This window comes from Arachis duranensis, chromosome 2 (assembly GCF_000817695.3).
Source record: "Arachis duranensis cultivar V14167 chromosome 2, aradu.V14167.gnm2.J7QH, whole genome shotgun sequence".
Lineage (NCBI taxonomy): Eukaryota > Viridiplantae > Streptophyta > Magnoliopsida > Fabales > Fabaceae > Arachis > Arachis duranensis.
The window spans coordinates 36,280,654-36,293,217 of NC_029773.3; the positions used below are offsets into that span (position 1 = coordinate 36,280,654).

Consider the following 12,564-nt stretch of genomic DNA (forward strand, 5'->3'; position numbering starts at 1 on the left):
ACCAAAAAAAAGAACTTAGTCAAGGATAAGTTGCGTTCATAAAGTGGCGCATTTTTAAAAACAAACGTACTACACATTTGATTCTTCATTCTGATAACTTCGAACGTAGAAACAAGATCCATAGTCGGAGATAATCCCTAGATTAACCAAACAGTACCCAAGCGAGCCACAGGGTGGTGGCAATAGCCAGGAAGATTTGGGATCAAAGAGAAGGTGGCTCCAAACAGCACAACTAACTACTCCGATTTTTCTCCCAAGAATACATAATTGCCCAACTAATCATTATATATAAGCAACATAACTCAAGCTGATTGGAAACTGCAATTTGGCATACTCAAAGTTTCAAGCTTCTAAAGTGTGTCCCAATAAAATTTAAAAAAAAATATATAAAACTACAAATGAATTCTAGTAGGAATTTTAACATAGCAATCAAAAAGTAAAATTATAATATAGTATTGCACCCAAAAGAGTGGGGAACATGTCGGACGGTAGTGCATCAATCCAAAAATGTGGTGTGGATTTTGGTATACAGTGCACATGGTTAAAAGATCAAATATCATAACAGCCTAGCAGCACATGCACATGCGCATGAAAAGGCCCCAAAACTGCTCTTATACACTGTACCGACTCTTTGATGATCGGGTTCTAGAATCATCCTGCAACGATTATATGTTAGAATATCAATGATATCTGTGAAATAAGCAAATAAGTAATCATCTGATTTGATGTTAAGGAATTTTACATGGAAGTTATATATTATCTTGTCAGTAACATCAATGATCTCCTTCCACTTCCTTCCAATGCCCATCTACAAAAAAAAGCGTTACAAAACACAAAGCCTCTATTAAGATGTTTGCAAAGGAAATACAATGACGGGTTACTCAATTGAAAAAAAGAAGCAAAAAAAACACATTTAAGTTTCTTCTTTATTTTAAGTGCATGCAGTTAAAACCAGTGTTAATGGAGGTAATTTACCTTTGCTACGCAATTTACCTTCCATTTCTTCCTTCTAAGATTTCTCTTGTTATATTTTCTTTAAGTAGAATGTTAGGTATCTAAGGAAAGTGGGAAACCACACCTTAAAAGCTAGCTGTTAAAAGGAAAGAACCACTCTCCTTATATACAACATCAAGCATCCCATACTACTCGATGTGGGACTTTGAGCACCCATAATACCCAAGTCCCAAACATAGAATTGAGAGATCCCTACTTTCTTTGTTTCATTGTCCTATGGACCATGCCGTTCATTTATCAATGAAATTACACTATCTTTGGGTAAAAAACAAGTAATGGTAATTTGTACACCATTGTAATAGATTTAACTATTTCTTTGGTATATCCGAATATTCTTTCATGACAATATTATAAGAATAATGTTATATTTACTTATTAAAAAATTAATAACGTTATGTTTGTCAATAGTTAAAAAAGGGGTTTAAAAAGCTTCCACAATATTAAGACAGGAGCAGCGACTTACGAGAAGTGATAAACTCAACTCTGAGAAAGGTATGCCAAATTAGACTCAATGATAACAAGTCATGTGAACTTGTTTGTACTGTGCTGGTGGCGAGTAAAAGAATTTCCGCAAGTAAAGATGGCGACATTTAAAAAAAAAAAAACGAGGTTAGTGGGTAGAGCCCCCCTACTTTAGTGATATATTTAAAGAGGAAAAGGGCTTGTGAGTAAATCCCCTCCCGAAGGTATGTGACACTGGGCATTGTCCTTCTTGTACTCTTAGCATATAGTGTCTAAATCAAATATCATATCTTTTGTATCAACACTATTTTCTTTTTGAAATTTTCTTAAAATACGAAGATAAACATTATTTCCACCACTTCTTGAATCTCGCATCAATGAGATGGTTTTGAGAATTGTCAAAAATTGCAGGGGATATACACTAAAGTCTTTCACCATAAAGAGGAATTATTTCTGTGACATACTTCTTAGAATTCACGATAACCATGCTCACTTTCTTTTAATTGTCTAACTTGCATAACCGATCCCAAACCCGGATAAAGGTAAAGGAAAAGGGTTGTGTTAGGCAATCGATAGCAAACATAAAACTTCGTAGAATCTCTATGACATTGACCAAATACAATATTGCGCAAAAGTTAGGTCATTCCCCAAAAGCAAAGTACTATATGGCTCGAGTACAATGTCAAATGAGGAAAGCTCGCTACATCGATATCCGGATGTAGTGCAAAATGTACAATTCTCACATTTTTTTTATCAAACGAGGGTAAATAAACTAGTTCACAAAGGTAAAGAGGCAAAGGTAAAGATAGAGGCAACCGAAAATTGCAGTTTGAGACATAGAATGTAGTTACAATTACAGGAAAATCTGCCATAGCAAGAAGAAAGATTAACATAATGTGCTTACAAGGAAAAAAGTGGGAAAGGGTGAAGGTGAGCATGGGCATAAGTTTAATGTGATAAAAGTGACAAAACACACATGGACAGAAAAAGGAATGAGGATACAACAGAGAAATTTTAAGTGTAGGATCTCATTTTAGGTGGTTTGAACATGTGGGGAAAAAGTCGTCGGAACATTCGGTTAGGAAGGTGAATTAGAAAGTAAACAAGTAGCAAAAGGTAAATGAAGACCTAAAAAAAACATACACGAGGTGGTCGAAAAAAAATCTATGTCTAAATGGTCTTACTGTAAACATAATATATGATAGGACACAATGACGTCTCTTGATCCATGTAGCTAATCCCAACTAGTGGGACAAGGCTTTGTTGTTGCTTTTGGTAATTGTTAAACTTATATTGGTAATTGGTACTTACCTCTGTTCTAGTTCAATTTTAAAATATGAAATAAGAAATATTAAAATGTAGAATAACCTTAAAAAATTGCGAGATATTATAGCTAAGCATGTGTTTGAGATATAACAAATTTTTAATTAAACAAAATAATAGAAATGACATCTGCAAGTTGAACCACATAAATCAATATTTAGTTTGTGTTTGAATAAAATATTTGAGATTTATTTCATATAATTTCTTGAAGGGGTGCCTTGAGGCAACAGTTCAGTTAACTCTATGTGACCTCATGATGACCAGTTCAAACTATAGAATTAGTCACCAATACATGCATTAGGTTAGGCTAAACATATACTATTTGCGGCAGAATGCGGGATGCTTTGCACCCGACTGCCTTGTTTCTAATTTCTTATGATTTTTGGGAATCACTAATAAAATTTTTTGGATCAGACACTACTAATATTAAAATAGACACATCACAACATGACACTATGAAACCAGAACATTCTGAGTAATTTACACGTTTCTTCCGTCCCTAATTTTCAAGAATATAAAAAACACATTTTCAACACTTTGTAATAGTATATTTTGGAGTAAACTATCATTTAACTACAATTTTAATTTCTAACAAAATAACCCTTCAAAAAAAAGAAATGACATTTGACCCTCCAAAGATATCTCAAATTGATAAAATGTACCAAATACAGTACTACATACTTGAAAAAGAGATCCAATTTCGACACGATTTTTTGCAAATCTATTTAGAAAAATGAAATATTTTGAATCTCCAAACTTGGTAATTGTATGTGAATTTGTTTTGGCAATTTTTTTCCCCTAAATGGCAAGAGAAAATTAGGAAAACAATTGAAAAAAGAGTCTAAAGATCGAATTTTTTCGAGTTCTCATTTGTACATTCTAAATAACTTTCAAATTTTCCAAGAAAAAATTGGATCAAATGCATGAGCTGTTTACCACTAAAAATAAATCATGTATTTTATCAAATTGATATCATTTTTGGAAAGCCAAAATATCATTTGTTTTTTCCGAGGATCATTTTGTCAAAAATTGCAACCTTGGGAGCCAAACTAGTAGTTTACTCGCATATTGTGCCTTTCCCTCTGATTTCATTGTGCACTGCATCATCAATCATGGATACTTACTATTGACTAAATCATGTTTTTTTCAATTTGGAACAAATTTTTTCTCCTCCATTTCACTTTGTTAAATAAAATAAAATAAAATATTTTATCATGCCATAATTAACCATTGTATTCAACATTTACTGGCTATGGGCACAATGGGTAATTCCGTAATTATTTAATTATATTTAATAACATCAAAATTTGGGCCTAAACACGGAAACAGCAACTCTGTCACTACTTTAACTTTTTCCTCAATAACGTCCTTTTCCACAGATGCAAAAGCAAATACTTTTTCACCAGCGTGCTACCCATACAATATGCCATCATCCACTTGTAAGCAATCACTCATTTGAAGATAGGAAGAGAAAGTAACACACCAAACATTCACTTGCATATACTACAAGACAAAATCCTAGACAATACAATATAACACAGCAGCGGATAAAGACGGATTTATAGTTTGCAGGATAAATAACAAACCTGAGCTGCCTCGTTTGCTGCGGTCTTTGTCCAGAGCGAAAGTTTGTCCTGCCTCTGGCGCACACTTGCAACCACACCGCATATGTCCTCAGCATCGTCAAATTGCTCCCCAATCAAAGCCATCATCTAATCAATAAGGGATAGTAAATATTCAGTACATTTAGCAATTAATAACCAGCATTTCATCCATAATCTTTACAAGAGTTCTGCCATTCAACAAGCAAAATTTAGTACTTAGAACAATTAGAAACAACATCATTTCTCATATTCTTTATGTACAAAATCCAGAAGAACTCCAACATTTTTGAGAAAAGAAAGAAAGGTAGCAAGAAATTACAGTTTCAAGCCACATGTTATCAAGATTAGCCTTCCTGTTGCTTGTGACAGTCCACTTGCCTCCCTTAGCACACTCAGGATCTTCCCATTTTGGCTCAATCCCAGCCTTGAACAAGTGGAAGTCTGCATTTCCAGGCAATTTGCTGGGCTTGAATACCTGATCATACAAACTGCAACAAAATTTCATGAAAAATGTTCTCCAAAATCCTATGATGATTGGATTCAGATACAAAAATCTCAACAGAAGGATGTGCATAATGTGTTTACTTGTTTCTTCTTCTGAAACTTAAATTTAAACTAGGATAAAAAATTTTGAAAAAAAATTAAAAACCTTGGAAATATAACCAGGAGTATCTTAAAGTTACCTATAAAAAAAGTGCAGCCATGTACACAAAAAATAAACAACTACATGTTTTAATACAAAATATGCATTGAAAGTGTGTTAAACAACATATGTAATTATTTTTTGGTGTCCACAATTTATGTATTTATATACAAATATATTCGATGACTTAATTTTAATGGACATAATAGAATTTTTTGACAAAATATCCACCGCTCAACATGGCCTTTGGATACTGTCTCTCTAAATCTCAGAGACAGCAACAAAAACTTGGGCTACCTAATTTATGCAGTTTCAAACGCAACCCTAGTGTTTTGAAGAATATGCACTTCTTAGCCTAAAATCTTAACACAAGAACCAAAACTAAAAAATAAATAATAAATAAATAAAAGAAAAATACCCAGAAATTTACATGTCCTCTGAATGAATGAAAACCCTCTAAGGATTCTCTCTCCTAAGATCCATGAAAATCAGAATTTTTTTTTATTTTCTCCTAATCACATCTACGATAATTTCAAAAATCAAGATCGAGCGAACTTGAATTCAACTTCAAACTAAATTAAAAATAAATTTAAAAAGAGTGGAAAACGCACCACCAGAACTCTTCGACAGTATCGAAAGTGTAAACCTCGCGGAGAGAGGTACCCCAAGCAGCGCCTTGCTTCGGCTTCGATTGGTTGTCGAACCAGAACGTCCACTTCCTCTCCAGCTTGTGTTTCGATCCAGCCTCCGGCGCCGGCGAAGGCACGGTCGCCGCTGAAGACGATTCAACTACTGCTCCTGCTGTTTCGGTTGCCATCGCTCTCTTTCTCTCTCTCTGAAGGTCGTGTTCTCTTTCTTCCTCTCTCCTTCTATCTCCAGCCTCCAAGAAGGATAAGGACTGAGGAACTGAGAAAGATGAAGGAGGAAGAGAAGACGATGAGGGTTTGTTGTAGGTTTTTTTTTTTTTCGGTCTGAGGGTGTTTTTTCTTTTAGTCTGGGTTTTGAGGCTCTGTTGTAGATTATGCTTTTGCTCTAAATGGGTTTTGGGCTTCTTTATTATATCCAGCTAGCATGTAAGCATGGCTAGGTATTTTATTGAGAAATGCTACTTTCACATATTTATATATTTATCTTGAGTAAACTACCATTTATACCCACGAAAGTTGAAAACGTTGACATATCTACTCATAGAAAAAGGAAATTACTATTTGTACCCATGAAATATGGATTTCGCATAATAAAATTATCCAAACACTAAAAAATTACTTAAAATCCCTAAATTACCCTTATCTCCACCACCACACCACCTCCTTCACCCAATCATCTTTCTAACCCTAATCCTCTTCAGCCAGCCACCACCTCTCTTTTCCTTTTCAATCTCAAATCCCACCACCACCTTCTTCACCCAACCATCACCCTCTTCACCCAACAACCACCCCTCTTTCCCACCATTGCTCCAATGGCTCCTTGCCACACCCTCCTCTCTTTCATCCTCACAGTCACAGCAACACTTGCTGCCGCTTCCCCGGAGAAGAAGAGCACCTCGGCAGAGAGAGTTTCAATGACCGCGACCTCGGCCCTGTTCCTCCCAACTGGAAAGGAAATTAGGAAAATCAGTGGCGGAAGAGAAATACAAAACCCTAGAGGTAGTAGAGAAGAACCCCAAATCAGGGGTGTTCCACCTATACTTGAATCGCTCGAGACAACGCAACGCTCTGACGCATGATTTCTTCACTGAATTTCTCAAAGCCCTGTATGCCCTGGACCACAACCATGACGTCAACGTCATCGTGTTATCCGGCGCCGGTGATCACTTCTGCTCCGGAATCGACATTTTCCAGTTGAAATCTATCACGCAGTCCTACCACGATGCCGGGGAGAGTCTCCGTCGGCAGATCCTGGCGATGCAAGATTCCGTCACGGCGTTGGAGCGGTGCCAGAAGCCAGTGATTGCTAGTATCCATGGCGCTTGCATCGGTGGTGCAGTTGACATCGTGACAGCCTGTGACTTAAGATATTGCACGGAGGACGCATTCTTTTCGGTGAAGGTGGTTGATTTGGCCCTGGCTGCTGATCTCAGCACTCTTCAGAGATTGCCATTAATTGTTGGCTACGGTAATGTCATGGAGTTGGCCTTGACAGCTCGCCGGTTTTCCAGTTCCGAGGCTAAGCAGTTGGGCTTCGTTTCTCGTGCTTTCCCTTCCAAAGATGACCTCGATCAAGCTGGCAGCTGCGTCGCTGGAAGGGACTTCCCCGCCGCCTTGTGCAACCGAAAGATTATTGGGGCTCGCTACTCCGCCGACTACGAGGCCTCCAACGAAGATGAATGACACCCTTGAGTACCGTTCTCCTGGGGAATCCGATGGCCATGGCACCCACACCGCTTCCATCGAGATTGAGAGAGAGAGAGAGAGGAGGGGAGAGGAGATGATAGTGGTAGTGGTGGAGAGAGGGGTAGTTTAGGGATTTTATTTAATTTTTTAGGGTTTGGATAATTTTGCTTGTAAAAATTATTTTTCATGGGTACAAATGGTAATTTCCTTTTTTTATGGGTAGATATGTCAGCGTTTTCAACTCTCGTGGGTACAAATGGTAGTTTACTCATTTATATATTACAACTATTCTTTTTGAATATATTATTTTTACATTTTTTAAAATAAAATTTCTTTTTTTCTTATTTTTAAGTTTATTTTCTTTCTTAGATATATGTATCACCTTTTTTTCTCATTTTATATTTTAGATTAGTAATGTAATTATTAATAAAAATATATTTAAAAAATATTACAACATCACTATTTAAAAAAAGAAAGATACGTGAAAAAAAGAAAAACAAAAAATTAAAACATCACTATTAGAAAAAACTGTTAATATGTGTATGAATGGAGTTGGAATTGAGGAATATATATAAATATAACAAATAAAAAAGTATTGCACGATTGTAGAATAAAAAATAATCATATATATAAAACAAAATAATTATAACAAAAAATAATTAATATATGTGATTTAAATGTTTTTAATAACCAGTAACATAGAGTTTAACAAAATATAATTCATATATTTTTTATTTATGTATATGTATAGAATTATTTATGTATATGTATATATATTAAGAAAAACTATCGTAATTAATATATAAGGTTATGAAAAATTTCATTAAAATTTGACAAGAACAAGACAACTTACATGGAAATGGTTTTCATAGATAATAAGGTAAGTTGGTTATTTTTCATGATTCTTTCAAGTGATGCTAGGTCAATTTTTTAAATATTTTTGGTTCATATTTTAACTTTATTTGATAAGTAAACCCTTGCACGAATCAAAGATAGTGCAATTTTATAGATTTATAAGTGTAATAGCCTTTATATTTAATTTGTTTTATGGTGGTGATAATAGCCAATATATTGTTGATAAATTTAACTATTATTATATTATTTATGATCACATTCAGTATATATGTCTGATTTATTGAAAAAAGTAGATTACTAAAATCGATTAATAACTATTTTAGAATTAATCTAATTAACACTAGATTAAAAAAATAAACAAACGGAAAGAAGCATGAAAAGTTGGAGAACTCATGAAGAAATGAAAGAACCGGAAAGCTGTCAACCTGACCTCTTCGCACTTAAATGACCATAACTTGAGCTACAGAGGTCCAAATGATGCGGTTTCAGTTGGGTTAGAAAGCTAACATCCGGGGCTTCGAAACGATATAAGATTTGCCATAGTTGCTACACGTATGGTGGCGCGCACATGCATAGTACGTGCACGCGCCATTGCTGCCACCTGGTTCACTTAAAGCAAAACGTGGCCAGCGATTTTAGAAGTCTTGTGGGCCCAATCCAACTCATTTCTGATGCTATTTAAGCCAAGAATTGAAGGGGGAATGAAGATACTTTTCATACTTTAGATGTTAGTTACCATTAGTCATAGTTTAGTTCTAGAAGTTAGTTTCTAGAGAGAGAAGCTCTCACTTCTCTCTAGGATTAGGATTAGGTTTAGTTCTTAGATCTAGATTTTAATTCATCTTCTTCTACTTCTATCTTCTCAATTCCTTGTTGTTACATTCATTCTTCTCCCATTCTTTTATTGTAATTTCCTTTATGTTGTTCTTATATTTTGTTGTAGATCTAGTATTGTTCCTTCCATTTTCCTTCAATTAAATAAGAGGTAATTCATAATGATTGTTCTTCTTTGCTTTTCTATTATTGATCTCTTGCCTTTGTAGTTAGATCTCTCTTTAATTCTTGCAATTTATGTTGTTTACTTTTATTGCCTTTTATGTGTTTGTTGAAATGCCTCTTCTAGTTATAGTATAGATTTTGTTCCTCTTGGCCTAGGTAGAGTAATTAGTGACACTTGAGTTATCTAATTCCTTTGTTGATTGGTAATTGGAGAGATTGCTAATTGGTTTGGAGTGCACTAAAGCTAGTCTTTCCTTGGGAGTTGGCTAGGACTTGTGGCTCAAGTCAATTCATCCACTTGACTTTCCTTTATTTAGTAAGGGTTAACTAAGTGGTAGCAATGAACAATTCTCATCACAATTGAGAAAGATAACTAGGATAGGACTTCTAATTTTCATACCTTGCCAAAGCCTTTTATAGTTGTTAGTTTATTTTCATTGCCATTTACTTTTCATGCTTCTTATCCAAAACCCCAAAACACATCACAACCAATAACAAGACACTTTATTGTAATTCCTAGGGAGAACGACTCGAGGTTTGAATACTTCGGTTTATAAAATTAGGGGTTCGTTACTTGTGACAAACAATCTTTTGTATGAAAGGATTTTTTATTGGTTTGGAAACTATACTTTACAACGAGATTTCATTAGTGAAATTCTAAACCGTCAAAAATCCATTCGTCAATATCGTTGACTCTCTGGTAAGAGAGGTCAATATGATTGAGAGTCTCGAATCAGAGCTAGAAGACATCTTTAAAGATGTTCAGCCTGATTTGGAGGAATCAGAGAGAATAATAGAACCTCTGAAAATCCCTGTTAGTTTTTAGTTTGTTCTCTTTATTTGTTACTATTTTTTTTTTGTTTTTGCCCTCTCTTACTATCATGAATTCTCACTTTGGCTATGATTGTAGTTACAATTATGTTGTAGGTGATGAGAACTTCAATGAGAATATGTATCAAGGATAGGACAATCAAAGGTGGGAGGAGCCATATGCATATGATCAATCCTCATGGCAACAACCTCCACCAATGCACTATGAAGAAGAGCCATTTTTTGATGCATATCAATCCAATGGCTATGGTGAATCTCCTTGTGATTTTCAAGAACCACCACCATATGCCTATGAATCATACCCTCAACATAACCCTCAACCATACTCACAAGCCTCTTTTCACCAACCACCTTCATATGACACTAATCCATATCCATCACACCAACCAACTTTTGAGCCATATGAGCCATATATGGAACCACCACAACATCAACATTTTCAAGAGCCACCCCCTCCATATTATTACCAAGATGAACCACCTCCAATAAATGAAAATTTTCAACCACAAGATGAATACTACTTTCCACCACAACCTCTCATGGAAGAATACTCATATCCATTGATCCAAGAGCCACATGATCCTAATCATATTATCCAAGAGGAACAAGAGTCAAAGGATCATCTCAAGGAAGCATTGGATCAATTTCAAGAAACCATGGGGTGTGTTGTGCAACAAGTGGAAAGAATGAAAAACATTGAACCACCACAATTCTACCAAGAAGAACCACCTTCCTATTATGAACCCTTCCCCCAAAATGATGAATCCTTCCAACCACCCCAATCTCTAATGGATGAAACCCTTGGTGTTCTTGTTCAAGGACAAGAAGAGATGAAAAGGGATGTGCAAAATTTCATGGCCGCCTTGGATGCAGTAACAAATCAATTAGCCTCCCAATGCTTGAACACTCAAGGAATCAATTAGCCTCCCAATGCTTGAACACTCAAGGAACTCCCATGGCTACATATGGAGAATTAAATGAAGAACATAGCATGAAGGAGAGATGGAAACTCCGGTGGGAAATGAAGGAAGTTGCTTTGTATTGGAACAATTGGAGGAAGCTTTAATTGTTGAAGACAAGGAAGAAGTGGTAGAATACTTAAGAGATGCGGAGCCTCCATGGGAACATAGAGTTGAAGAAAACCCCTCCAAGATGATTGAAATTGATGTTAGGGAGGAAAGTGCACACCTTCCAAGGCATATTACATATGAAGACTTGGATGGGATAGAGATAGAATTAAGTTCCCTTGGTGATGAAGATCAAGCATCAAGTCCTAGTGGTGGAAAATCCTTTGAACTTGAAGAACCTTCTCCCGGTGCATTTGAAAATGTTGTGGAGGTAAACTTCTTTCACCCTACCAATTATAGTTTGATTAAGGGAAAAGGCTTAGATAGTATTAATGAACAAAGGATTGAATTAGAGAAATCTTGTGAAGAGGTAGAGATCCTTAGAAAAAGGAGGATGGGGGTGGAATATGCTTTGTCAAGAACCTTGGAATCATCTTTGCCTAGGTTGCCATCTACACCTTCATTTGAGTGGGTGAAGTTCATTTCTATTAGCTTTATTATTCCCCTTGAATATGGTTTGCTTGAAACGGATGTGGTTGGCGTTGCAAATCAAGGCTCATTATGGTTGATGCATCAAACATGAGATATAAAGGTTGGAGTAGTGCTCAAATAGATGGGTCTAGGAGGATTGTTGGCCACTATATAGAGAATTCACCTTACTCACCACCCAGTTGGACCAATAATGATGATCAACCTCAAGACGGGTGTGAAAACAAAGTGTGGGATCCCAGATTAGAAAAAGAGGATCAACTTTGGGAGCCCCAAGCTTGTGAAGAACTCCATCAACACTTGGCTCAATCCATGAAGAATATTGGGGCACAATGGAGAACCAAGCATTGGTGGGAGTTCCAAGATGAATACAAGCACAAGCCACCTTAATGAGGAGCTCCCCATAAGTCCAATTTAAGGACAATAAATAAAAGTGCTAGGTGGGAGACACCCCACCATGGTAAAATCTTTTCATTTTCTCTTTTGTATATATGGGTAGAATTAGTTTAATTTCATATTTTGGTAGTTTGTTAAGTGCATTTGATAGTTTAGTATGTTAAATAAGGTTTTATGGTATTTTGGTAGCTGTTTGGAGGTTTGGAATGCTTGGATTGGTGCAAAAACATAGCAAAAATTTTTGAAAAAAAAAACAGAGCACCATTCACACGTACGCGCACTGCATGCGTACGCGTGCATCAAGCGTTTTGGACCATCCACGCGAGCGCGCCATGCACGCGTACGCGTGGATTGAGAAGTTCCACCTTCCATACCTTGACCTAAGAGTTAGGCCTGCACTGTGCGGAAATTAGGCCTGAGGCACAAACCTATTTGCGCGCTCGCGCACATGACGCGTACGCGCCACTCTCGAAATAAGCCATCGACGCGCGCGCGTCATGAGTGCGTGCGCGTGGATGCCCTTTCTTCCATCCATTTCTTTTCTTCTC

At 36.2% G+C, this 12,564-nt stretch overlaps 2 protein-coding genes across 2 annotated transcripts; one reads left to right on the plus strand and one right to left on the minus strand.

Annotated features, from left to right (window-relative positions):
• Positions 1-340: 340 nt before the first annotated feature.
• LOC107474291 (eukaryotic translation initiation factor) lies at positions 341-6,074 on the minus strand. The gene is made up of 5 exons (XM_016093913.3): positions 5,658-6,074; positions 4,723-4,891; positions 4,386-4,511; positions 743-808; positions 341-656 (listed from the first exon to the last, which is right to left on the minus strand). The coding sequence occupies exons 1-5, from the start codon at positions 5,861-5,863 to the stop codon at positions 612-614; spliced, it is 612 nt and encodes a 203-aa protein (XP_015949399.1). The 5' UTR covers positions 5,864-6,074; the 3' UTR covers positions 341-611.
• Positions 6,075-6,125: 51 nt separating this feature from the next.
• LOC107474293 (delta(3,5)-Delta(2,4)-dienoyl-CoA isomerase, peroxisomal-like) lies at positions 6,126-7,376 on the plus strand. The gene is made up of 2 exons (XM_016093917.1): positions 6,126-6,133; positions 6,647-7,376. The coding sequence occupies exons 1-2, from the start codon at positions 6,126-6,128 to the stop codon at positions 7,374-7,376; spliced, it is 738 nt and encodes a 245-aa protein (XP_015949403.1).
• The last annotated feature ends 5,188 nt before the right edge of the window (positions 7,377-12,564 follow it).